The 26597-nt window shown below is 47.0% G+C and overlaps 1 protein-coding gene across 1 annotated transcript in view; it reads left to right on the top strand.

Annotated features, from left to right (window-relative positions):
• GABRA1 (gamma-aminobutyric acid type A receptor subunit alpha1) overlaps positions 1-26597 on the top strand; it is a 516827-nt gene that overhangs the window by 397970 nt on the left and 92260 nt on the right. The window contains exon 6 of the mRNA XM_078650719.1: positions 681-824. Coding sequence (XP_078506845.1) covers positions 681-824 — 144 coding nt within the window. The remainder of the gene's footprint in view (positions 1-680; positions 825-26597) is intronic.

Raw genomic sequence — 26597 nt, 5'->3', positions numbered from 1 at the left:
ATCCAAATTCTACATCCCTGCTTATTTTAAAAGAACAATGGTCATGTTGCCCTTTTCCGTAAACTATTAAAACTGATATTACATATCCTCTGGAGCCCACTTTAAGAGGTTGTAAAGGATGCTTTTTCGAGTGCAGACTTGATAATTGAATATATTTTTACTGTACGTGGAACTCCACCCAGATAAATATGAAACACACTGGTATCGCTCTGCTTTAGCCACATATATCTGTTAGAATGCAGGCAGATTGAGTACTGAAGATTCTTATATCAAAGCAACAGCAGAATACTGTCATTCATAGATCATTTAAGGAAAGTGGGTCTATTGCTAATTCTACACATTTAGCGCCCGGTTCACAAAGGAACTTATATGTTGTAAAGTTACGAGTCTCTCCACAGCGCTCTGCAGAGAGGGTAGTGGAGCGGATATTCCACCCCGAGTGAGGAGATTCCGCCACATGTGCAGAGACTCTGCACTTGTAACTTTACTACATGTAAGTCCCTTTGTGAATCGAGCTCATATTGTATTTTTCAATTCCTTATGTTGCTCTTATGGTTCAGTGAACTTTCACCTGGATATTGTTGTTCTTCTCCTGACTGTGAATTGATGGCTTCTACTAAGAATGTTGGCTAAAGTTTCTATTAAAATAAACTATAACTGTTCATATTTTGCAAAATTAGATGCATACACCCGGGCAGAGGTCATTTACGAGTGGACAAGAGATCCTGCACAGTCAGTGGTGGTGGCAGAAGATGGCTCGCGCTTGAACCAATATGACCTTCTCGGACAGACAGTTGCATCAGGAATCGTTCAGTCCAGTACAGGTCTGTAAAAAAGTAAATTTTTTTTGTGTGGGACCTGGTCAGACAATATGTGGAAGATTGGATACATTTCTGTATTGTGAGTAAACCCTGGCTAGTAGGAGGTAAGGTGTATCCCAAAAGGTCTTTGAGGTCAAGATGAAGCAAGGAAGTAAAGTCTCAGAAAAAGAACATAGATGGAGTACCAAATGCTTCTAACAGTACTTATATTAAAAGGGAGACTAGCAAACTGTGGCTTTTTCCAGAGGAATTTCATGAGGTGGAAATTGTGATAAATATTACAATTAAATCTGGAAATCATATAACACAACATGGTCATATTGGCCTTCTATCTTAGGTTGTTGCTGCACTAAATTGTCTACTCATTTTAATGTTATTCTGTTTTGTTATATGCAATTTATGAATATTTAAAATGGTATATAAAAGGAGGAAAACTGTGACTGCGGGTAAACACACAGACATATATCTTGAAATTCTTCGATTTTACTCCTTTAATAGACGTTATCACCCTAATCACTGCATTTCATACCCCAGCCGTCTTCCTATTATCTCTAAGTAGCCTCTTCCCTAACTCTTTTCTGTACCTCATATTAAAACCTTGACTATCTTTCTTTCTTTATCTACCTTCTCCTGTTTCTATCTCTCAAAATGTTTCCTTTGGGACGAGCTCACCTTTCTATCCTTACCTTACACTCGCCCCATTTCACCTACCCCTCTAATCCATCTCCAAATGAATCTGCTTTATTCTTCTACTTTACCTCTCGCTTATTCTCCTCTCTCCTCTCTGATTATGTTTCTCTTGCTCTCTTGGTTCAGACAAAGCATTCTAACAAACATTTGAACACATAGATAACGGAGAAGATGGATAACTCAGTAGAAGAGGAATAGTGGAAATGTTTTACCCGATCAAATGCTGAAAATGCTCAGAGCAGCCCTTCGAATTTTAATGTTACAGCAAATAGGCCATTGGTGAAGAGAGATTTATTTGTGACATGAATATATGCCAAACAAAGCCACAATATCAAGTCCAGTGAGCTTATTTCTTATTTAATATTATGCACTAGAATACAAAATATTAACCAAGTTACCTTTGCAATGTACTTCCTTCAATGGATGGAGAAGGTTGGTTAGAGAGCAAATACCACAAAACATAGTATTGCTTCAGTTTAACAAAATTCTAGACCCAGTCGCAAAATCAAATGTCTTAAGAATAGTTTTTTTGCTTTCTTTTGGCAGTATGTGGACGGCAGACACTAAGCGCCTTGAGCATTCTGTTGTTTTTTAATGCTTTTGACTGTTTAACGTGTCATGTAATATTGCTCGACTACACAGGGGCTTGGATTTGCTGGAAACATAACTTGTTCAAAACATAGGTTCCAAAATAAGCTTCACCAGGGGCCCAAAAAAGTCCTTAAGATTTCACTAATCCAACATGAGAGGCACATTTTTTAATTCTCAGGTCACACCTCTGCCTGCCATTTAATCAAACTAGCAAAAACATGGTGCGCAATGTTAATTGTACAAAAAATATAGCGCAATGGTAATTCTACAAAAAAAATAATCAAAAAGTTAGTTTTTGCAACAAGCTGTAGGTTGCAGATAACCAACCTTATTGGAGTTTGTTCTTCCCTCAAATGTGAACAAATAATATTCTTGTTGTGCAAGAGTATCCAATAAGCGTACACCTGCCATTCTCCAGCCCACTCAAAGCAGGGCAGCCTCTTCCACTTCTAACATCAGTGCTTTCGATGCATATGGAAGGGCGAGATTTTGATCGATACCTTATCACTATTGATCCAAACCTCGATCTGGTCGACTGAACCTTTGTTGCCTGTCTTTGAGGAAGAAAGTGCATCTATTTCCAAGCTAGTTCACCCATTAAGGGACTTCGCTCCCAAAGATCACAAACAACTTCTAGCTTTCAAAAGTTTATTGTAAGGATAGGATAAGCTGCAAATACAGGCATCTCAGAATGAGATTCACGAGATACACAGGTCCAACTACATACATGTGCTCTCTGAAAGCCCTCAGACGAGCAACGGAAATTACTAACACAAGTTCTAAGAATAATAAAGCTATCAGCATTGACGCATATCTCTCCTTCATTTAAGTTGGAGGAAAACACACAGGTTAGGCTGTCCCTACCCTGCTCTAGATGGTATCCCTACTTAACCAAATCCCAACCTAACAAAGGTGTCAGCAGTGAATGACCCCCAAGGGAAGTCACTCACTCTAAGTCTCTTGGTGAAAACCTATAGTTCTCCAGTCATGACCCCTCTCTGCCTACCCATCCGCTCTCTAAAGGGTCCTCAGGTATCTGCTCTAACTCCACCCAAGGGTGCTGTCCCTAATACAAAACAGTCAACAACATTTGAGACGCCCCTCGCGAGACGCCCCTCACGTGGTGTAGCTTCTGGCTTTTTCCATGCTGCTTTGTGTTGGGCCTCATACGTTGGAGTTGACCTTGCTTCTCAGACTCTTCTCCGGCCCGCTGATACCCCTTAAACATTCCGGAACCCTCCTCCATGTCTGGGCCGTCTACTGAACAGACCTCTATTCATTTTATTTATAATTGGATTCCCCCTTTTCTCTTGCAGACAGACATCTGCAGCCAAGATCCCAACTCTCATAGACTTCCAAAAAGGTTCGCAACATTTCTTGGCCCAGACATGTACGTGTAAATCAATGTTAAAACATTTCAGGCCTACAATATTTCTCATAATGATTATAGCATTCAACTTCTTCATTAATTAAAGCATGTTAATACTCTTATTCTATTATTCAGTAAACACATCTATAAATCATGGCCCATTAATGCAATGACCAAAACATTAGTACAATCTATGTCGTGAAAAGAAACACCTTCCCTTTTAGCTCTGGCCCTGAGGCCTACCACATTCTGCGTTTAACCACATACCATCTTACATTTTAGCAGCTACACGACATGGATTCAGAAATAATCACATCTAATAAAATCATATAGTGTCACACATTTCTGTATTAGTTCCACTTCTACTTAAATCTCTACATTAGCTATACATTCAGAATATAATTTCAGATACTATTAGCACTCATGGCATTTCTCCTCATGATTTGTGCTTACTACAGGTAAGTGTGATGCACTCATACATTTAGGTCAGTTTGCGCTCTCTCAGTTCCCCCCTTTGATGACCTCTCGGGGTCATCACTAACATTTAAACTGCAGTTATTGCTAGCATAACTTGTCTCTGCGCTTCCAGAGCCCTCAGACTCCTGTACTGATTATCTTGTATGGCAGCCAATCTCTGCAGCTGCTCTCTTTGGGCCCTTTCTGACCTTTTTGCTCTGTACCATTTGAATACCCTCACCAATCCCCACAATATGATCCCACAGATCAATATTATGATGATAGGTTTTAGTATATACCACACAAAGCTTTTGCCTAAGGTGGAAATCCACCCTCCAACTTCACTCATTCCGTGGCCCACCTTTTCCCAGACATTTTCTCTACTCAAGTCTTCGATCTCCTTGTGAATATCAGTTATGTTCCTAATAACTTTCCCAAGGGGCTTTGAATTGTCTGGAATGTAAGTACAACATTCCTGGACCTTCAAAGCCTTACAGACTCCGCCCTCTTTTGCTAGTAGGACATCTAACGCAAGACGGTTCTGAAGAACCATAGCCCTTATCGATTGCATCTCTCCTTCTACCAGCATTAAGGACTGAGCAGTGCTGGCAGACAACCTGTCGACGACTGTTGCCAGTCGTCTAATTTTAACATCATTAAGGATTAGACCCAAAAGAGGGAACATAGCTCCAAAGACATCTCCAACCATTTCTGCATCTCCTATATCTCTCCTTCCCCTCGATGATGTCTTGCCCTCAATGATCACTAAGTCTTGTGCATGATATATTTTGGGGAAGACAATTGCTAGGTAACATGATCCATACCAGTTGTCAGGTAGTCTCACGTAGGCATTTCTTCCACATACAAAATACACATTTGGAATCACTTGCATTCCCTTCAGGAAATCTTTAGTATAGTACTCTATATTGAAAGCATGTTCACAGTCGACTTCTCCCACGTATACATTTTCATAATACGTTTTGGCTCGGTGAAGACATAGCTTTCCTCTCTGCGTCTTATCTAAAGCTATTGGACCACTACTACCCTTTCTCTTGTGTGCCTTCTCTTCCTCGGTCCAATCTGTTTTCCATTGTCCTGATTTTTTCAAAATCTTTTGTCTCCTATAACGATCATCCACCTGCCCTATGCACTTCTTCTCGACTTCTGACACCTTGCATGTCAGGTTATTTCTACGGGCATGTGAAGTATCTAAGGTAATCCAAGGAATGAAGAACTTGGCCAATCTGTCTTCACTCTTCCAGTAGTCCCATTTGTTCATCTGCTTATAATTTGGGACTTCTGGCAACACTGAATCATAATTGGAGAAATAGTATTCAAAACTATCTCTCTCATAAAATATACTAAGCAATAAGCTACATGTAATGCCATATGTCAGCGGGAGGTGATGGTATCTAATGCCTTCATCTACAGACGCCGGCAACTGCATGCAGACGTAACAGTCCTTAACCTCCATGGCATCCACGTATTCATATAAGAGTTTAGCATAAGCATTTGACCTAAAGTCTCCTTGGGACTCATCTACGTGTAACCTGCGGGCTTCTGCAGCTAATAACGCTTTCTCTTGAATGTTTTCCCTTTTCTCACCAGCAACAGTGGGTGTAAGCGTTTCTACAGATTTCACATCAGTTACCTTTGCCTCTTCCTCATGTCCCTTTACATAAGAAATTGTTACCACTAAAGCTATCAATATTATCACTCCTACTATTAGTGTACCTATTATACATTTAGCTCTGCGGTTCTGGGTGCCGGCTTCCATTTCGTCAGACAATATGGCTCTCTCTTATCTTAGCAAAAAGTTCTTTTCTTCTCGTTCCTTTACAGTCTCCTTTTTAATCCTTTTGTCTTTAGAATCCACACAACTGGAAGCTGACAACCTTCTTCGCAAAAGTCCTTTAACAGTTCAATAAAGACAACCCTAGCCCTTCTCCATCAACTCAAGGGAAGTTCCCTAATATTCTCTGCTTCCTGGGCGCTAGGTAATCTTCTTTTTCTGCTTGCTTTATTTACAAAGTCCTTTAACAGTCTACTATCAAGTTTGTGCCTGCAGCTTCGATAGCAAAGTTCAGTATTTCCAAACGAAGATTGTGCTCTTCATGTGCTGTTATCGTTGTACCAAAGTCGGGGAATTGCAATTCTGAGAGAAACATATGTTTTAACTTGCTGAGGCGGGGAGGTCTGGGGAGCATGAATGTTAGTGACCCTTCTTGTTCGACTCCGGGTACCAACAGTCGTATTTCCACGGTGACGATGGGCTCAGAACTGGACACCACCACCGCTCGGATCCTCCCTGTCTCCTGTTTCACAGACATTTGTCGCCAGATATGTCCACTCAGGTGTGGAGTATCTTCTGTTAGGCACACGCACTCTTCTTGACCTTCTTCGGTCCGGTGCTTCAGCGCCCTGAGCACCTTCTTCCGGGTCTGAGTCTTCTGATATCGGAGGAAGGGTTACCTCTGGAGTTGACCTCAGGCTAGAGCTCCTTCTTTGCGGCCAATTAGCTTCTCCACGTGCCCTTCTACTCCTTCTCCTTCTTGTCTGTTCTCGCTCTCTGTCAGACCTGTCAGTGTCTGACTCGTACTCCCAGCTACTTTCTCCTTCTGTAGCGTCGTCTGTTTCGCTGTTGTACTGACCGTCCTCAGCTTGGTCAGACTCGTTCCCTGCTTCCGCTGGCACCTCTTCAGCTTGGCTAGCCCCCTCTATGGCTTCTCGGTCCTCTGCTGGACGTCTATCCGAGAGAGGAGCTGTTTCTTCCCGAGGTGCTGGAACCCTTCGCGTATGTGATGCGTGGATCCAATTGGGCAGGCCTCCCACCTTCACAGCCGTGTTCGTGATCAGGATGATCTGGAAGGGCCCACGCCAACGAATATCCAGGCAGCTTCTTCTCACATGTTTTTTCACCAGGACCCAGTCCCCAGGATACAGGTCATGGCACGGGCCCTGGCACGATGGAACCTCGGCAGCCTGCACCTGAAGGGACACAGAACGAATGGCGTCAGACAGCCCCTTACAATAGTCCAGGATCATATCATCTGTGATATTTAACAGTGCAGTAGTTGGGACAGATGGCAGCCTCATTGCTCTCCCCATTAACACCTCATGTGGTGACAACCCCGTTCTTCTGTCTGGGGTACTACGAAGGCTCATGAGGACCAATGGCAGGGCGTCAGGCCAACTCAGGGTCGTTGAGGAGCACACTTTGGCAATTCGAGCTTTGATCGTGCCATTGATCTGCTCCACAATTCCTGAGGCTTCTGGTCGGTAACTGCAATGCAACTTCTGATCGATATTCAGAGCTGCACAAATCATCTTCACAAGCTCGCTGTTAAAATGCGTTCCCCTATCTGATTCCAAAAAGGCCGGCACCCCGAAGCGCGGAATGAGTTCCCTAAGCAGTAACTTGGCCACTGTGAGGGTGTCGCACCTACGTGTAGGGTATGCCTCAACCCATCTGGAGAACACACAAACAACCACCAGGACATAGCGGAGGCGGTTGCACCTTGGCATTTCAATGAAATCTATCTGCATTCGATTGAATGGACCTCCAGACCTTCCTATGTGACTCAGTGCAACTGGTGTTCTTTTCCCTACGTTCAGCTGCTGACAGGTCACACAACGCTGGCACACTGCTTCTGCTGCTATTCTAAACTTAGGATTGTACCAAGTCTGTCTAAACACTCTCAGCATAGCATCTCTCCCCAAGTGTACGGGACCATGTATGAGTCTGGCCATTGGACTCACCATCTCATTGGGCAACACTGCTCTGCCGTCTGCTGAGACCCAAAAATGGGACTCACCCATTACACATCCTGCCTTTTCCCATGTTTCTTTTTCAAAATCAGGAGCATTTTCTTGCATGTTTGACAGTTCATCCCAAGTATCAACAGTTTCCAATATCATGGCTAATTCAGTTCTTACATTTATTCCACCCACTTCCACCTCTGTGAAAGAGTACCCTTGTTCCGCGCAATACCGCGCAACTTCATCAGCATATCTATTGCCTTTCGAAACGAAGTCCTCATTTCTGGTATGTGCGGTGCACTTTACAACTGCTATACCTGCTGGGCATTGCAACGCCTCTAACAACAGGCGCACAAACTCTCCATTGCGAATGGGAGAGCCTGAAGAGGTCATGAACCCTCTTTGAGACCATAACTGCCCGTAATCATGAACCACCCCATAACCATATTGGCTGTCGGTGTATATGGTGACTCGAATTTGATTGCTTGCCAAGCAAGCACGTGTCAAGGCAATAATCTCGGCTACCTGAGCGGAGTGTACTCCTTCCAGGCACCCAGCTTCCACAACTCCAGTAATTGTACAAACAGCATAAGCTGCTCTCAACTGCCCAACTTCGTCTCTTACACATGAGCCATCGACAAAGAAAATTTCGTCTGGGTCGGTCAGTGGCTCATCTACGATGTCGGGTCTGGGTTTGGTGCATAGTTCAGTCACATCGAGGCAGTCATGGTCTGTACATTCATCATCATCCTCGATATCATTTGGGAGTGGCATCAAGGTGGCAGGGTTCAAAACAGAGCATCTCTTGAGGGTCACATTCTCTGTAGCAAGAATAACTTGCTCATAGCGCGTGAGCCTGCTGTTGGTCAGATGCTGTGTCTTGGTCCTGGTCATCAACAGTTCAACAGAATGGGGCACGCACACCTCTAACGGGTGCCCCATGACGATATTTTCACATCTCTCAATGCTGACACCCGTTGCAGCAACGGATTTGAGACATCCGGGCAACGCTGCGGCTACTGGGTCTAAAGTAGCCGAGAAATACGCAACTGGTCTGCGGGCATTCCCATGGATTTGGACTAACACAGACAACGCGCAACCTTCTCTCTCACAACAGTAAAGCGAAAATGGTTTATTGTAATCAGGCATTCCCAATGCCGGAGCACGACACAGGTCCTCTCGCAGCTGTAAGAATGCCATCAAACAGTCTTTGTCCCATGGTACCGGATCGCTCACCTCCTTGTGCGTCAGTTTTTGCAAGGGCTTTGCTTTCAGTGAAAAGTTCGCGATCCACTGTCGGCAATAACCCACCATCCCTAGGAACATCCTGACCTCTCTCTGTGTCTTAGGCGCATTCATTTTCATGATCGCCTCTATCCTGTCTGGTGACACCTTTCGTTTGCCTTTCTCTATTCTGTGTCCCAAGTACTGCACTTCTGTCAGGCAGTACTGCAATTTTCCCGGGGACACCTTGTGCCCATTGGCAGCTAGGTGATTTAACAAAGCAATGGAGTCCTCCCTGCAAGCTTCTTCTGTTTCTGACGCCACGAGGAGGTCGTCTATGTACTGGACCAGAACTGACTTCTGGGGCAGCACTAGACTTTCAAGATTTTTCTTCAAAAGCTGGTTAAAGATCGATGGGCTCTCTGTATACCCCTGAGGAATGCGACACCATGTTAGGACGCGACCTTCCAGCTTAAATGCGAAAAGAAAATGGCTTTCTTCGTCCAGAGGGATCGAAAAGAAAGCCTGACAAAGATCAATCACAGTGAACCACTCAGCTTGGAATGGAATCTGAAACAGTATCACTGATGGGTTCGGTACCACTGGACAACACGAAACGACTATGTTATTAATCTTTCGAAGGTCCTGCACTATCCTGAATTTCCCATTTGGTTTCTGCAGACCCATAATCGGGGAGTTGCATGGACTACCCACGATTTCTTTCAGTATTCCCTGTTTAATCATGGACTCGATCACGGGTTTTATGCCTGCAATCGTTTCTGGAGTCAATTTATATTGGGGTGTTCTTGGGAACTCAGCATGCGGTTTCACTACAATTTTCACTGGGTCCACCCCTTTGACCAATCCTATCTCTTCCCCAGTGAAATCCCATACTTCTGGTGCCACTGTCTCTCTCAAGTCCCAGGGGAGCTCATCTACTGTCAAAGTAGGGTACAGCTCCACGCATATTCTTGAGTTTGCAACTTTGAAGTCTGCGTCATCATCATTGGTCAATACCTCCACTCCCTGAGGTGTACAGTATATAGTACAATTCAATTTACACAACAGGTCTCTCCCTAGCAGACACACAGGACTTGAATCGCAAACCACAAACTGGTGCTCATCACTGTACTTCCCTATTTTCACCTGTACCGGTTCTGTCAATTGGCTGGTTATTCTCCTGTTTGCGACCCCTACCACTTGTATGGTCTCTCCAGACATGGGCAGGTCTGGAACTGCAGCTGATCTGATCGTGGACCTAGTGGCTCCTGTGTCCACCAGAAATGTCGTGGGGCACCCTGCTACTTCTGCTTCGACATAGGGTCCCCTCTGGTCCACCTCCAAGGCTGCCCCGAGGGTGCAGTCTTCTCTTTCCACTCTCTGTCCGGTTAATGGGTCCACATAATAGCACTCTTCTCCTTCTACAAACAGGGGCATCTGTCTATAGGTCTTACCCATAGTCCCTACTCGAGGAGGTTGCGGGAACTGGGCTCGGGGAGGAGCCCCCCCTTTGAGCACCTTTCCCTGGTATGGCGTCACCCCTCTTGTAGGCGCGCTCTGGACCTCTTCCTCCTCTATCTCTTGTTCTCCTATCTCTACATTGTAGGGACACTCGCGTTTCCAATGCCCCACCTCGTTACACTGGTGGCACCTAGTCGTTTTCTTCAAGGCAGCTATGTCTATTCTGGGTCTAAAGGTGGAACTCTCCTCATTGCCCTTGTTCTGACTGTACTGCTTCTTTCCTCCTGTACCTGTTCCTTGCTGCTGTTGCTGCTGTCCCCCCTTCCCTGCTGCCTGCATCTGTACCACCATCAACTTTTCTTTTAGTTTCTTAGCCTTGGAGTCTATCTCATCACAGCAGTACCTGGCATACCTCAGTATTTCGTCTAGGGGTTTGCTTTGCCAACAAATCGAGTGTTGCTGAATCATTAAACTAATATCCGGTCTCAGTCCCAGGACGAACTTGGACACGAATTGCCCTATGTCTTTTGGATCCATTACATCCAAGCCGCTATACTGTTTAAACGCCTTCAGCAATCTCTCGTAATATTCGTGGACGGTCTCTTTGGGTTCCTGTCTGGTTCGGTCTATTCTGACCCAATCTATGTCTTGCATTGGCACTTTCTCTTTCAGCCAAGTCATCACTCTCTCGAATTTTGCCATCACAATCTCGGACGGCCCATTAGTCTTAGCATCTCTCTCTGGCTCCGTTGTGGGCCACTCAGCGCTAACCTTGCATGCTGTCCACAGATCTCCTGGTACTACAATGTCAAACAGCGTGTTCAGATCTATCCATAGGACCTTTGAGATTTTTACAAATCTCTCGACTTGCTTGTACCACTCCACTGGGTTTTCCCGCAATTTGGGGAAGGAGGTGGTAAAAGCAGCTAAATCTCCCCTACTCCAAGGGACATGCACATAGTTCCCATTTGCGACTTCACGCAAAGGGTATGCTTCTATTCCCTGCAGTCCTCCTGGTGTCATACCAAGCGTGCTTCTCCTGCCGGTCCCTTTCTTGGACCACCTCTCTTCCCACTTATCTAGTGCCCTCCATGTCCTTATTCCAGTGATCAGTTCCCTTATGTGCGTTTTCAGCCCAATCGTTCTCCTCTCATCTAGGTCTCGATCTGTGTAATGTAGCCTGTGGTTACCCTGTAATGCTTTGGTTCTTGACAGGTCCACCATATATTTGCCTGCTAGTTCGACTAACTTCTCATGGATTGCTCTCGCCTTTCGAGTAATGTCCTTTGCCATATACAGTATTTCATCTTGCTCATACATTTCCATTCTTTCTAAAGGCAGGGTACCATCTATCATGTCATCCAGGTCTGACCTTAAGCTGGCGACATCGAGTCTCTTGGCTTTTATCTCAGCTCGCAATATGTCTTTCGAAGGGGGCTCACTAGTCTCCCTACCATCCCAACTTCGAGCTCTACGTTTGGGCTCGGGAGAGTTAATGAGTGCCTTCCCTTCCTCCCATCTCTCCAGGTCCCATGCTCGGCCATCCGATCTTGGAAGGTGATGGAACACGGGCCTGTTACCCCCACTCTTGCTCTGCCCACTCTCTTCTTCTTCTCTCCTTTCACCGTACGCCTCTCTGTTATTTTCCCTCTGGTCGCTACTCTCCCTTTGCCTCGTATCGCTCAGTATCCGATACGATCCTTCCTGGTTCCCCATATTCCCTGGGCTGCGCTCATTTCCGTCATCACAGGGACTATGGTGCGACCTCTCACAACTCCCATTCAGTTCTCTGGTGCCGGGCACACAGTGTGGACACTTAAAGCTGTTTCTGTACTCTTGCGCTCTCCTCTCCTCTTCACTGAGTATTGGGCGCGCCACCCTCCCATTCCCGGGGCCCCCGTTTTCCAGGTCTGTTCTACCTCCACTCCGGGCCCAATGGGTGACTCCCCTACTATCTCTCTCTCTACAGTCCCACTCCGGGCTGCTCTCCCCAGCCCCGCAGTGAGTCCGAGCTCTGCTGTCCTGACTTTCCCTTTCAGCTTCTGCAGCTATGATGCTCTTGTGAGCCTCCACTGCCTCATCCCACTTCTTCATGTACTCATTTAGCTCTTGAAAGGATTTTCGTCCAGATCCCCTCAGATCCACTGGCCATCTAGGGCCCCCAGGGTCCCCTCCTGGATCCCCTGCTGTGTGCATCGGGGTGCTCCACTCTCTTGGTATCGGCATCTGACTTGGAGAATTAATCGTATCGTTCCTCCTTGCCGTCCCTGCTCTTTCTCTGTCCTTCCGTACCCGTTCTTCCCCTCTTGCTCTCTCTTGGTCATATATCGATATTATAGGACCTATGGTAACAGGTACCTGTAGTGCATCTGGTAATGCGTAGGATGTGGCGCTCTCCGTTTCCGGCGCTCTTTGTACCACAAACCTCCCGACTACCTGTTGCACCTGACTAGGCTGGGACAGCTCTTTCTTTGCCTCAGGATCCCACTCTGAACTGGGAAGCGGTCCATGCTCTCCTGCATTGCCCCCCTTTTCTCCTTCACTATGCTCGACCTCTCCCCCTGCTCTATTATACAGGGGTGGCCTGTCTGTCAATAATCTGTTTATCAGGCTATCCTCTGTTTCGCTCTCATCATCTTCTTCTAGGGGGCTTTTATTTCCGGGCACCTCTAACACCGGGTACAGTTTATTTACTTCCATGTTATGCACTCTCCATCTTTTAGCATCCGCATCCCACCTGGCATCCTGCACTGCCCTTACCGATCGTTTCACCCTTTCTTGTCGTCTGTTCATATTTTTTTCATGCGCTGCCCTAATCCATGCATCAAGGGCTTCAAACTGGGTCGGTCTAGGCAAGGGTCTCATTGAGGTCATGACTGATTTTAATCGATGTAACACCTCTAATCTGAACGTCCCGTACTTCGGGAACGTCAGTTCCTCATTTCCTTCCGTAATCTTACTCCACTCTGATATCCAAAGGATCGTATGCAACCCAACATTCACTGCCATGTAACGAGCCGGCGTACCCTCCGGCGGGGCTTCTTCCCCTTCATACGATCCCCGCTTCTCTTTTTTAAACACCGCTCTCAGCCATTTAAAACACTTCATAATTATGCGCACAATATCCAGCCTCGCTACTCTGTTTACTTCCTGATGACAATCCACCAATCCTGTCGCGGCTTTGCTAACTTGGCCTATCGCAGCGCGGTCTTTCTCCGGTCGGCCAATCACGTCGCGACACTTTCTGACGTCTTTGCTAGCTGGCCTATCACGGCGCGGTCTTTCTCCGGTCAGCCAATCACTGCGCGACACTTCCTGACGTCACTTTTCTCCGCTTCGCAGCAGCACCCCTCCTTTCTCAACTCGTCTCCCGGTCATGCATGCGTCCCATTCATACACCGAAAAATGACTACTTCCGACCAAGCGGTCACTTCCCTCGACTGTACGTCCACAGTCTATATGTAATTGTCAACACAACTGACGAAATGTCTATCGTCTCTCTGATAGGTTGCTTACACACACAGTAACTTCCGACCAGCGTCCGTTACTCACGCACTCACTCTTACGTTCCCCCTATCTCGGTCTTTCGGGTGATCAATGGTACCTCATGACCCCCTTCACACTAGTTAACAATTACTCTGGGTGTCCGATACACCCGAACCACTTAAGCTCTCCTTGAACTTAAGATTTCCACCGGTTGCGCGCGCTCACAACCTGTTCCACGGTCACTCTACAGACATTCAACTCCGCCAGACATTACAACATAGATACAATACAAAAACACCGCAATCTAACACGCATGACCCTTTATACTCACTCTCGACCGATACTGCTGCTTTTTCTGTCTCACGTCATCCGGATCTTCTTCGGCGGGCGGTTCTTCCGATCATCGATTTCTAGGGGCCTTGGGGTAAGCTAACCTGGCCTAGGTCACCGTCCTCAAGAAGGCAACCATCCTCTATAGCTACCAACTGGAAGGGCGAGATTTTGATCGATACCTTATCACTATTGATCCAAACCTCGATCTGGTCGACTGAACCTTTGTTGCCTGTCTTTGAGGAAGAAAGTGCATCTATTTCCAAGCTAGTTCACCCATTAAAGGACTTCGCTCCCAAAGATCACAAACAACTTCTAGCTTTCAAAAGTTTATTGTAAGGATAGGATAAGCTGCAAATACAGGCATCTCAGAATGAGATTCACGAGATACACAGGTCCAACTACATACATGTGCTCTCTGAAAGCCCTCAGACGAGCAACGGAAATTACTAACACAAGTTCTAAGAATAATAAAGCTATCAGCATTGACGCATATCTCTCCTTCATTTAAGTTGGAGGAAAACACACAGGTTAGGCTGTCCCTACCCTGCTCTAGATGGTATCCCTACTTAACCAAATCCCAACCTAACAAAGGTGTCAGCAGTGAATGACCCCCAAGGGAAGTCACTCACTCTAAGTCTCTTGGTGAAAACCTATAGTTCTCCAGTCATGACCCCTCTCTGCCTACCCATCCGCTCTCTAAAGGGTCCTCAGGTATCTGCTCTAACTCCACCCAAGGGTGCTGTCCCTAATACAAAACAGTCAACAACATTTGAGACGCCCCTCGCGAGACGCCCCTCACGTGGTGTAGCTTCTGGCTTTTTCCATGCTGCTTTGTGTTGGGCCTCATACGTTGGAGTTGACCTTGCTTCTCAGACTCTTCTCCGGCCCGCTGATACCCCTTAAACATTCCGGAACCCTCCTCCATGTCTGGGCCGTCTACTGAACAGACCTCTATTCATTTTATTTATAATTGGATTCCCCCTTTTCTCTTGCAGACAGACATCTGCAGCCAAGATCCCAACTCTCATAGACTTCCAAAAAGGTTCGCAACATTTCTTGGCCCAGACATGTACGTGTAAATCAATGTTAAAACATTTCAGGCCTACAATATTTCTCATAATGATTATAGCATTCAACTTCTTCATTAATTAAAGCATGTTAATACTCTTATTCTATTATTCAGTAAACACATCTATAAATCATGGCCCATTAATGCAATGACCAAAACATTAGTACAATCTATGTCGTGAAAAGAAACACCTTCCCTTTTAGCTCTGGCCCTGAGGCCTACCACATTCTGCGTTTAACCACATACCATCTTACATTTTAGCAGCTACACGACATGGATTCAGAAATAATCACATCTAATAAAATCATATAGTGTCACACATTTCTGTATTAGTTCCACTTCTACTTAAATCTCTACATTAGCTATACATTCAGAATATAATTTCAGATACTATTAGCACTCATGGCATTTCTCCTCATGATTTGTGCTTACTACAGGTAAGTGTGATGCACTCATACATTTAGGTCAGTTTGCGCTCTCTCACATACGAGCCAGTGCAGGAATACAAACTACGGTACAATATCATTAAGTTTGTATCATTTTATTTCCGATTTGCAAGCTGACTCCGTGTCATTAATTTTGCAGCAATAAGACTAAGCAAAACATGTGCTCAATGAAAAATGCGAGTGTATTCAGCCTCAAACAAAAGTCACCTCATGGAGAAACAAGCAATCACCATGTGCATAGAGACATTGTTTGATAGGGAACCAGATTCAAGAACAGCACGGAGTACAAACTTGAGCTTGCAGACGAGAGATGCGAGGATTGAAATGATTCGCAGCGTCTAGACACTTGCTGCCTATGCGCTAAGCATGTCAAACAGCAGCATCCCCTCATTCCGTAGTCTGGCAGAACACTCCAGTCTAACAGCCTCGGCTCAATAAACACCACGAAGGGACTCTCGAAAAATAACATTTGACGGCACTCCCAAGCCATTTTGACGTCTACGTTCAAGCAGTAAAATGTGCAAGAACACTGACATGGGTCGACATGCATATGGTGCAATAGGGGCCTATTAGGATTTTTTTTCCTACACATATTGATATGCTGTCAGTAAGAGCATTCTACATGAACTCAAGAAAGAATCTTAACGGACTGATTGTATACATTTCTGGTACTGAAAACTATAGTAGCAGCAGTAATTATAACACTGACAAAGCTTCAATAATATTTGTACCTTTCATTTACTCCCCACTGCTAACTGGGTTGAATCTTGGTACCTTAAAAATAGGTTTCATTTGTATCCAGATCAATATTTCCTTAGAAAGGCTGACGGGTACAGTTGTCCCTCCCTCATTTCTTATATTGCTCACCAATATCTCTGCAGCTGTTATAACTTGGCAGCTTACATTTGAAGCAAACAAGAAAGTGGAGACCTTCACCCAGCACACTCCTCCCTCATGTATTAGGACTGAATTACCCAGTGATCCTGGTGTAATAACCCTTCGAATCTCTGAGAATTTCACCAGATCTGATACAGCATGGTGCCGAGACCTGCTGAACTGCACCACGCAACCCTTAACAAAAAGGCTTCACCCTGAACTGGTGAAGATCAACGAGGAGCCCGCAGTCAAAGCATGCAGCTCCTCACAAAGGCTTCACTAGACCCATTGATATATAGCCCTGCAGAACTGCTCAGCTTCCGACTGAAAGTTTCACCGGATCCAATGTAGAGTGATAAAGGATGACACCGAGCCCTGAAGAGCTGCACTGCACTGTCTTCACATCAAAGTCATAAGGTAATACTTCCAGCGGGACATACCTGGTCCTGTGTCTGGTCAGTGCTCCATCACAGTCGGCCTGAACTTGTGAGTTTGTCCCAGTCCTCAACCAGATACCCACAGTTGGTGCTTTGTACCTTTGGCGCTGTTTTTACCCAAAACTTTTTTAAAAACTCATAACGCTGATTCTAGTGATTAGAGTTTGTATTTTGTTTTTAAAAATTTACTCTATTTTTCTAAATAGAGTTGCAATTTCTCTTGTGCTGAGTTTTCAAGTTAAGACTGACTGCTTTTGTGCCAAGCTACTAGGAGGTTAACCACAGGTTTTTTTAGTGACTTTTGTGGCATAACCGTACAAGGATAGGGAATATTATTTGAAAAGGGTTCTCACCCCCATCAACCAATAACCTAATTTCTTATAGACTTGTAATGGACTTGGATGCTTATGTCAGATGGTATTATGTGAAGATGAAAGAGCATTTATTAGACAGTTTTGTCGGACCCAGGACCAATACCAACTTACGGTTAAGGAAACTGAAAAAAGAAGGCATGGAAATTGTCTAAATTTGGCTTTATATGCAGACACACAGCATGTCTGTGACAGATCTAACCATGCTGGGATCATATTGGACTGCATTTGGATACTTAAAAAAGGGACTTTCATTTCCTTGTAAAGAACCCTCGTGGTCATTTTGGGGTTGATATGCTCCAATATTTAGTTGTCACCGTCTAGGAGAGGTGACTCTATGTTCATTTATTCATTTTCTAACTTTATATCTTATAATGATTTTAACTTAACTTTTGGTTCCAGTAGAATCCACTAAAAGGGAAGTGAATTTGGAAGCAGCTGGCCTCTAATTTGTGAATTAGTTTTTCGTCTCTTTGTTCTTTGCTAAGATGTGATTTTGTCACCAATTAGCCAACCCACTCTTATAAAAGAATATATCTTCAAAGCCACAGTTCATCTGTGCTGATGGCATGCCTAGGCAAGCTCTTCTGTGCCCGGATTGCAATGAGCACCATGGGCACTGCTATGGTAGACACACTTCAACATTCTCTGCTTCCCAACAGTGAACACTCCAAGAGAACATTATTCATGCAACACTCATGGCCTAGAACAAATATCCCTGACTCATTGTAAAACATATGGGCTTACATTTATGTCTTCCTAGATGGAGGCTGGTCTGGCAATTTCCAGTAACATAGACTGTTGGAACCGGAGGTCTCTGGTTGGAACAGGTATGCACTTGTGACAAGCAGGGACCCCCACTTCCAGTCAGGGCGACGGAACTACTCCTTCGAATAACCCCTGCTCACCCTCTAGGTAGTTTGGCGCGAGCAGACAAGGCTAATCCTCAGGGCGATAGTAAGTTAAGCATTTATGATCACACACAGTAAACCCACTGACCCACCACAAATGGACACCAGTCGTATGGTTGTATCAAAAATACGTATACTTTATATAAAAGATAGATTCAAGCAGGGTTATCACAAGACCATATAACGTTTAGCGATTTGAGACCACCAGATTACAATAGGCAATTAGTCTTTAAATATTCGTTGTTCAGCAAGGTACGATGACAGGGAAATAAGAACGTTGCGGACCCTGGATCCGATATGAACTCGAGACGGAGTTCAAGTGTACCTTGCTTGTGGAAGTCCGAGGCGTTTCAGGCGCGGCTACTGGTGAGGGCGGACCCGGGACGAGGCCGACGGTTCTCCAGAGGATCTCTCCGGCTCAGTTTCCCTCGAGGAGCGAGGCGGGGGAGCAGGACTGTGGAGGGTTGTGGCGATCCGGGGTCGATGCAGCTCACAGGGCGAGGCTCCGTTCAGGCCTGCGGGGCATACTACTTCTTAGCACGCCAGGTCGTACTCGTGGATCTGTGAGGGGCGTCGCGTTCTCGGGCAGACGGGTGCAGCACCAGGCTACCGGTACCAGCGTACGGGAGGCCTTTCTTGAGGTGCGGCACGAGCCTTGGTATGCAGGAGGCAAAGCGAGACAGTGTGAAAATATATATTAAATGGAATTATGTCCAACGTCGGTTCTTGAAGTTTCATTTATAACTCCTTTTATTTGGTCACCAAATCATTTGACCATTTACAGCCAGCCGACAGGTGTTTCGTTGTAGGTCCGTACATACACAGCAACTACAACTCTTCAGGGCTCAATGGCTGAATCCTAAGTATTTTTGGGCCCACGTCCGGTGATAATTCCAACCCGACAGGGTAACCTTGTATTTGGAAGACAACAGTATATGGCAATCCGAAATTATTAAAATGTAGCCGAGGACGCCAGAAGAACGCACACCTGTGCAATAAATGATGCCTCTTTCCAAGTCTCGTTGTGTATTCCGAGTCTTTCAAACCACAAGGGTACTTGTGGAATCACTCGCTCTAAGGCCGAATCGCCCTCGCATCCCTGGCGTCCGCAACCCGGTCACTTCCAGGTGTGCGTTCTTCTGGCATCCTCGGCTACATGAACCAGATGACCACACATCTACTACGTGCCGATACTTTTCGCGGCTCTTTACATTCAAAGAACTTCTTAATTTGGAACATTCTATAACATGGAATCATGATTGTCCTCGTTCCATGATATCATCAAACCTCACATGTGTGAAGAATATATGCCCTAAAAAAGAAGAAATTAAATAAGCCCTGAAGAAGTCCGATCACGGACGAAAGGCGTTGGCTATGGCTATTGATTCTGTCACTATTTACGAATAAAGAACCTTTTTCTTGAAGAAACTGACTTTGAAATTCTTGGGAGAACATTCGGATGATCACCTGAACGTATGGTCAATATTTGATGTTGATGTATAAATATTGTAATAATATTTGAAGGGTGCGGGGTCAATTTTGTGCAGTTTATTAGAGAGACAAGGCTTTGTCCCTCTATCATTGGGATCCAGGGGATTGTGTCCCAGACCATCAGCACCTTCTTCCTTATAAAATCATTAGGACTTCATTACTAGTGCGGGCAAGGCAGCCTCAATCCCCTTTTTATGGTTTGATTACTCAGTCCAGGCTGATGCCCGTGCTATCTCCCAAGGGGTTGAATCAGAAGGAAGAAACCAATGGAGAGGAACATATGTTTGCTGACATTTCTATGCAAACTGAATCGCATTCATTAATCCTGTAGAATGCCATGTATCCAAGGTTGGAGAGAAATGTAGATGCTTGAGGATGGCACTAGACTCATTTCTGTGCAAGACAGGGCCCATTGAATGACAGCTGTTCAGACTGTGGCAAAACCCCACATGTGTTGAAAGTCTAAGCGTTCTGCTAAGAAAATGAACACCCACACTGCAAACCTGGTCTTTCAGGTAGAACAGGAGACTGAAGACATGCTCACTGATGTGACCATGTGCTCCATTTTGGTGTGGACAGACAACCTCAATGTTCTCCATAATAACATCAATAAAACATCAATTTATGCACAATGTGTGCATTGACAGTAGGAAAGCAACTTCCTGACACAACTCTCAAGGTAGCATTAGCATGATGAGCAATGAGTACCTTTTCTATTACAATACATTGGAAAGTCAATATGGATACTATCAAACCACTTTCCACAAGAGTGCTGCCTTAGGCAGATCTGACACTGGTCAACACTTTGCAAGATGAGGAGACTACCTTAAGGGTGAAGGTGGGAGAAAGAGACAGTGTGACCTTAAGTTAAGTTGTCTGTTTGGGAATTATCTAATTGGGATGGGTTGATAGTAGTTTTGTTGCAACATGCTTCGGGTTTCCTCTTTAATAATTCCACACACAGTTTTGAATGATTAATCAGTAAGAAAAATTGTGACTTCATTTCAGTGAATTTTAAGAAGTGCTTCAGAAACGTTGCAAATTTCTATTTTTCTTTTATCGTTTTTGAGGAAAATGCTATAGAAATGAATGTTCATCGGAGAAAGTCAACAAATTTACGTTACGCAGACGTTAGTTTCAGCAAAATAGGCTAAACATACTGTAAACAAATTGGGTTACTGGTTCAGGGGGGGTGTAACCATACTCAAGCAGCAATCATAATCACCGTTCCCTCTAGGGCGCGCGCACCTCCCCTTACATGACCGTGCACCGACTCGCTAGGAGCGCGCCCACAGGACGTTGCGCGACAGAGTCGCACCGCCGGCCGCTTTGAAGAGGCGAGCGGCGGGAACATGACGAGTTTAGGAAACATGCGGGGTGGCTGGTGGCTATGTGGGAGCGTGGGGCAGACTGTGGCCTTTTGTTTAAATATTGCTGTTAATCGGAGCCCCTTCACGGGCTCCGAATAACATCAATACTTAAACAAAAAGCCACAGTCTGCCCCGCGCTTTAATAACAAAAGCGTAGAGACAGTTTCCAAACACAGCGTGTGCTAAAGTACACGCTGTGTTTGGAAAGTGTCTACGCTTTTGTTATTTTGTTATTAAAGCGCGGGGCAGACTGTGGCTTTTTTTTAAGTATTGATGTTAATCGGAGCCCGTGAAGGGGCTCTGATTAACAGCAATATTTAAACAAAAGGCCACAGTGGGCAGTCAGGAGGGCGGGGCCGCAGGGGGCACAGCGGCTGGGTAAACGAGCGGAACAGAAGGCAAGAAGGGCATAAAACATGGAAATAAACGAGTGGGACAGAGGGCAGAAGGGCACACGAGTGGGACAGATGGCAGAAAGGCACAAAAACGAGTGGGACAGAGGGCAGAAGGACACAAAAATGAGTGGAACAGGGGGCAGAAAGGAACAAAACGAGTGGGACAGAGGGCAGAAGGGACCAAAAACGAGTGGAACAGAGGGCAGAAAGATGCAAGTCCAGTACTTCACTCAAGCAGGAGGGCAGCACGGCAACACAGCAGGGCAGCAGACAGGCAGTCCTTGCAGCAGAGCAGTACAGCAGTCCTTCTTCTGAATCGGTCACAGGACCAGAATGTACCAAAGAGTTGGGGTCTGACGTCCAATATTTATACCTGTTACCGACTTTGAAGTCGGAAAAGCTTCTGGAAGTTTCCACTCTCCAGACGTGCTTGGAATTTCCTGCCTCTCTTTGCTGTCCCCAGATTGTCTGGGGTCATAATAGACTGGTGTCAAAACCCGTGAGAGAGTTCCTAGGTAGGGTCTATGTAATGTGAGGGTATGGTAGGTGACAGCTGCTCCTCCTGGGTAACTCAGAGTGGCCCATCCTGCTAACACCTAGCTTTTCTTTGTCTCACTGTCTGGGAGCCATACACAAAGACCAACTGCCAACTAACGCTAGTAATGTGACCCGAGATACAGGCAGCAGACACCAAATGATTAGAATAAGAAAATGGCATCTTACTAAAAGTGGCAGTTTTAGTATTAAATCTTTTTATTGCAAAAAATATCACAACAGGGATAACGGCTCATGCTGTAAGTGACACGGATCTCCCATGATAATACAAGCAAGTGAAAAGGCCCACGATGCGCCCAGTTCATGTAGTGGAATACACAGCAAGCCGCCTACAACCCAACTGGGCCGTCTGCATAATTAGGGAATGGGAGCCGTCTTTGAATACAGTAAGCTATGAAGTAGAACAACCCCAACTAGTCCCTCCACAAACCCACCCATCCCACCCCCCTCCTTGTCCAATGGGTTAAGCTACAGGAAAGTGATGCCCTGTTACAGCGGTTCCTGGGAAGGCGCGCGCCTTCGAGCTCTCGGTCTGCGAGAGTGTGAGGTAGGGTCTGTGAGCAGGGTATCGGCCAAGCGCAGCAGTCGCAGGTATCGGGGGCAGCTTAGCTCCCTGAACTCCCCGGTGAGCAGGGTCCGGAACGGTCGCCAAAGTTCTGCAAAGTCATCCCCCCTACCAGTCTTTGCCAGCGACAGCTTCTCCATCCCTAATATCGTCCAAAGCCTATGCAACCACCCAAGTTGCTGAGGAGGCTGAGCGTCTCTCCAATGTGCCACAATGTTCTGCATCACTGCTCCCAGTGCGATCGCTATGAGTCTTCCCCTCAAGGATTTCAGGGGGTACATCAAGGCATTAGGGAGGCCGAGCAGCACATACGAAGGGAACCTGGGAAGCTGGGTGTCTAGGTGCATATCTATTAAGTCAAGGATTGCGTTCCAGTAAGGCTGCAGATGGTCGCAACTCCAGAGCAGATGTTCTAGGGTGCCAAGCCCCCCGCAACCCCTCCATCAGCGATCAGTGACTCGGGGGTCCCAGCGGTGTAGGCGTTCTGGTGTGTGATACCAATACGTGACCACTTTAGTCAGCGTCTCAGTAAGGCCCATATGATAGGCTGAGTGGCGGGCTCTATGATATATGCCTCCCCATCCCTTGTTGGTAAATGTCCTCCCCAGGACCCTCTCCCACTTGGCCTTCCCCGCATTGTAAGAGTGAATATTAGTGAGTAGCAAGTGTTGGTATAAGTCGGAGAGCAGCTTCTTGTCGGAGGAACGTGTCAACAGCCATTTTTCGTATGTCGTGAGGTGTCGCTGTGCGCCGGGCTGAATGGATGGATGAAGAACCCAGTGACGGACCTGCAGGTAGGGCAGGTGGTCGTATTCCGGTATGCCATAGTCCTCCTTCACCTTCGGAAAGGGAAGAATACCGTTAAGATCGAACATATGACCCACAGCTCTGCAGGGCGTCGTCCTCCAGACCGCAAACGCCTGCGGGTCAAGGCCCGGAGAAAAGTCTGGGTTGCTAAAGATCGGCGTCATCGGGGAGGGGAAGGAAGTGAAGCCCCACCACACCGCCACCGTGTCCCACACGCGTAAGACCGTACTCGTGATTTGTGACGCGTAAAGATTGGGGGTCTATGGCGGCGCGGTAAAAACGGGACTCCTTGCAGAGGTCGGCCCGCCACCGCATGGTCCTGGAAGAGCCAGTGTTTTCCTGGATTCTAGTTGATGCCATTCTACCAGTGTGTGCAGCTGGGCGGCTTGGAAGTATAGGGTGAGGTCCGGTATCCTCACGCCACCATGAGCCGGGGGAAGCGTAGCAATCAAATGCTTAAAGCGCGGCCGCCGGCCATTCCATATATACCGCGCTAGGTCAGATTGCGTCTTGTGGAGCCACCCCACTGGTGGGTGCAGGGGAAGAGTTTGAAAAACATACAAAATCTGAGGCAGCAAAGTCATTTTAACGGCCGCAATGCGACCCAGCCAGGAAAGCGTGAGGTGTTTCCACCACCGGAGCTCTCCGTGAAGGCGCGTGCTGAGCCTCGTGTAGTTGGCCTCAGCCGTAGCTCTCACCGTCGGTGCCAACAGAACCCCAAGATAGGAAACGGGGGAGGTGGGCCATTGCAGGTTGAATTCAGCCTTGACCTCTGCCAACACGTCAGGTGGCAACGAGATGTTCAGGGACTCTGATTTCTCCACATTGACCTTGAATCCGGAGGCCAATGCGAAGGTGTGGAGCTTTACGAAGAGCGCCCGAAGGGACAGCATCGGTGACATCAAGGAGAGCAAAACATCGTCGGCGTATAGACTGACCTTATGTGTGTCCCCGCCGAACGGGAAACCTGCAATGAGGCAGTTTTGTCGTATACGTTGTGCTAGTGGCTCCATATATAGAGCGAATAGTAGGGGGGACAGTGGACAGCCCGGTCTTGTCCCTCAGCCGATTGGAAATCGTGGAGACGTGTGGCCATTGACTCTGACTGTTGCAACTGGCCGGCGATAACAGTTAAAAATGCGGTTGAGGAGAGTCTCTCCCATGCCAAACTTCTGGAGTGCCAGGTCTAAGTATGGCCAGTGCACTCGGTCGAACGCCTTCTCAGCGTCGATGGTAAGAAGCATACAGCCCGGTCTCGTTCGAGACCCGGCCTCTATCAAATGGAGGACTCGTCTGGTGTCATCGCTGGTTTGCCGCTGCGGGATAAATCCTGCCTGATCGGGGTCTACTAGTTGCTGCATATACGGGGCGAGCCTGCTCGCTATGATCCCGGTGTATAATTTGAGGTCTATGTTCAACAGGGATATCGGCCGGTATGAGCCACATCGGGTGGGATCACGGCCAGATTTGGGTATCACCGATATTGCAGCCTCCAGGAGATACGGGGCACAGCACCGGGCTGGTCGAAGGTGTTAAAGAGGTCACGCAATAAAGGGGCTACTTGGGGGCAAAACGCCTTGTAAAAGGCCGCCGAGTAGCCATCCGGACCCGGCAATTTACCCAGTTTCAGGCGGGATATCGCTGAGATCACCTCCTCCAGTCCTATGGGACGATCGAGGAACTCCGCCTGTGCCTCATTTAAAGACGGGAGAGTTGTGCCCTGGAGATAGTCCCGGCCGGACTGCGGGTCTAAGTGGTCTGCCTCATAGAGGTTGGCATAGAAGTTTCCGAAGGCAGCGGCAATCTCTCCATCCTCCACAATCGGGTCGCCAACCCCAACCTGGATGGTTCGAATGTGTCGCCGCTGCTGCTGTTCCCTCAGTTTGCTTGCGAGAAGTCTCCCACATCGGTCCCCTCCGGTATAATACGCGTGGCGCAGCCGAAGAGCGGCGTATTCAGCCACATCCTGGTCCAGGGCCGCAGGCATCTTCCTTTCCGTGCATAATTGGCGCCAAGCTCGGGCAGCACCTTTACGCTGGTGCATTTGTTCCAACTCCGCCACGCGCTGGGCGAGCTCGGCTCTCTTCTGTGCACGTTCTCTATTGTTCGCCGCGGCTAGGGAGATGAACTCTCCCCGTAGGACCGCCTTAAGTGCTGCCCATTGGGTGGCTTTGGTGGTGTCGCCATTCGCGTTGTGGGCTAGGAATTGGCTCATGGCAGTCTTGATGCGGTCCAGCACAACCGGGCTGTGCAATAAGCTATCGCGTAAGCGCCAGTGCCGCTGAGGTCGCAGGGTAGACGGCATCAGGAAGGACGCCACCACTGGAGAGTGGTCCGATAGGGAGGCCGGGTGGATATCAACGTCCCGGGTGCAGGACGCCAACTGGGAGGAGCACAAGAGATAGTCGAGGCGTGCATACGTTTTGTGGGCTGCCGAGTAATACGTGTACGCCGTGGTCCGTGGGTGGACCCACCTCCACAAGTCAAGCAGGCCCAGATCATCGAGGCGGGCCTGGCCCACGGCCGAGAGCGCCCCCACCTGACCAGAGCGTTGACCGAAACGGTCTCCGGTGTTGTGAAACACCAAATTGAGGTCCACCCCCAGCAGTAGGTGTGTGTGCGTGTTGGCTGTGACCGCCTCCAGTGCCTTGTGTAAAAAAGCCTCTTGACCGTCATTGGTGCATAGATGGAGCCTATGAGTAGTGTCTGCCCAGCGATGGAGAAGCGATGTGCCAGCAACCTGCCCTTAATTTCAGCTTCCTTGTGTAGGACCCGTCCCTCAAATGTTCTGGCCACTAGTATCGCCACCCCAGCTGCTTTCTTATTCGCAGAGGAAAAGAATTGCCATGGAAAGGAGCGTGATTTAAGCCTAAGGTGGTCTTTTGGGGAGCAAGTGTGTTTCCTGCAGGAGGCAGATGTCTGCTTTGGAACACTCCAGGAGTGAGAGGATCGCTCTGCGTTTGATAGGGTTGTTGAGTCCCCTCACATTGAGAGTGAGGATAGTCAGTGGGCGAGTCATTGTAGATCTACAAGTGGAGAAGCTGTGCTGCGCGCGCAGGCCTCAGAGGCGAACCAAGAGAAGCTGCCCTGTGTAGGACCCGCGGACAAGGAGAA

The sequence above is a fragment of the Lissotriton helveticus genome, chromosome 7 (assembly GCF_964261635.1).
Source record: "Lissotriton helveticus chromosome 7, aLisHel1.1, whole genome shotgun sequence".
NCBI lineage: Eukaryota > Metazoa > Chordata > Amphibia > Caudata > Salamandridae > Lissotriton > Lissotriton helveticus.
This window is presented reverse-complemented; position numbering and strand designations above follow the sequence as displayed.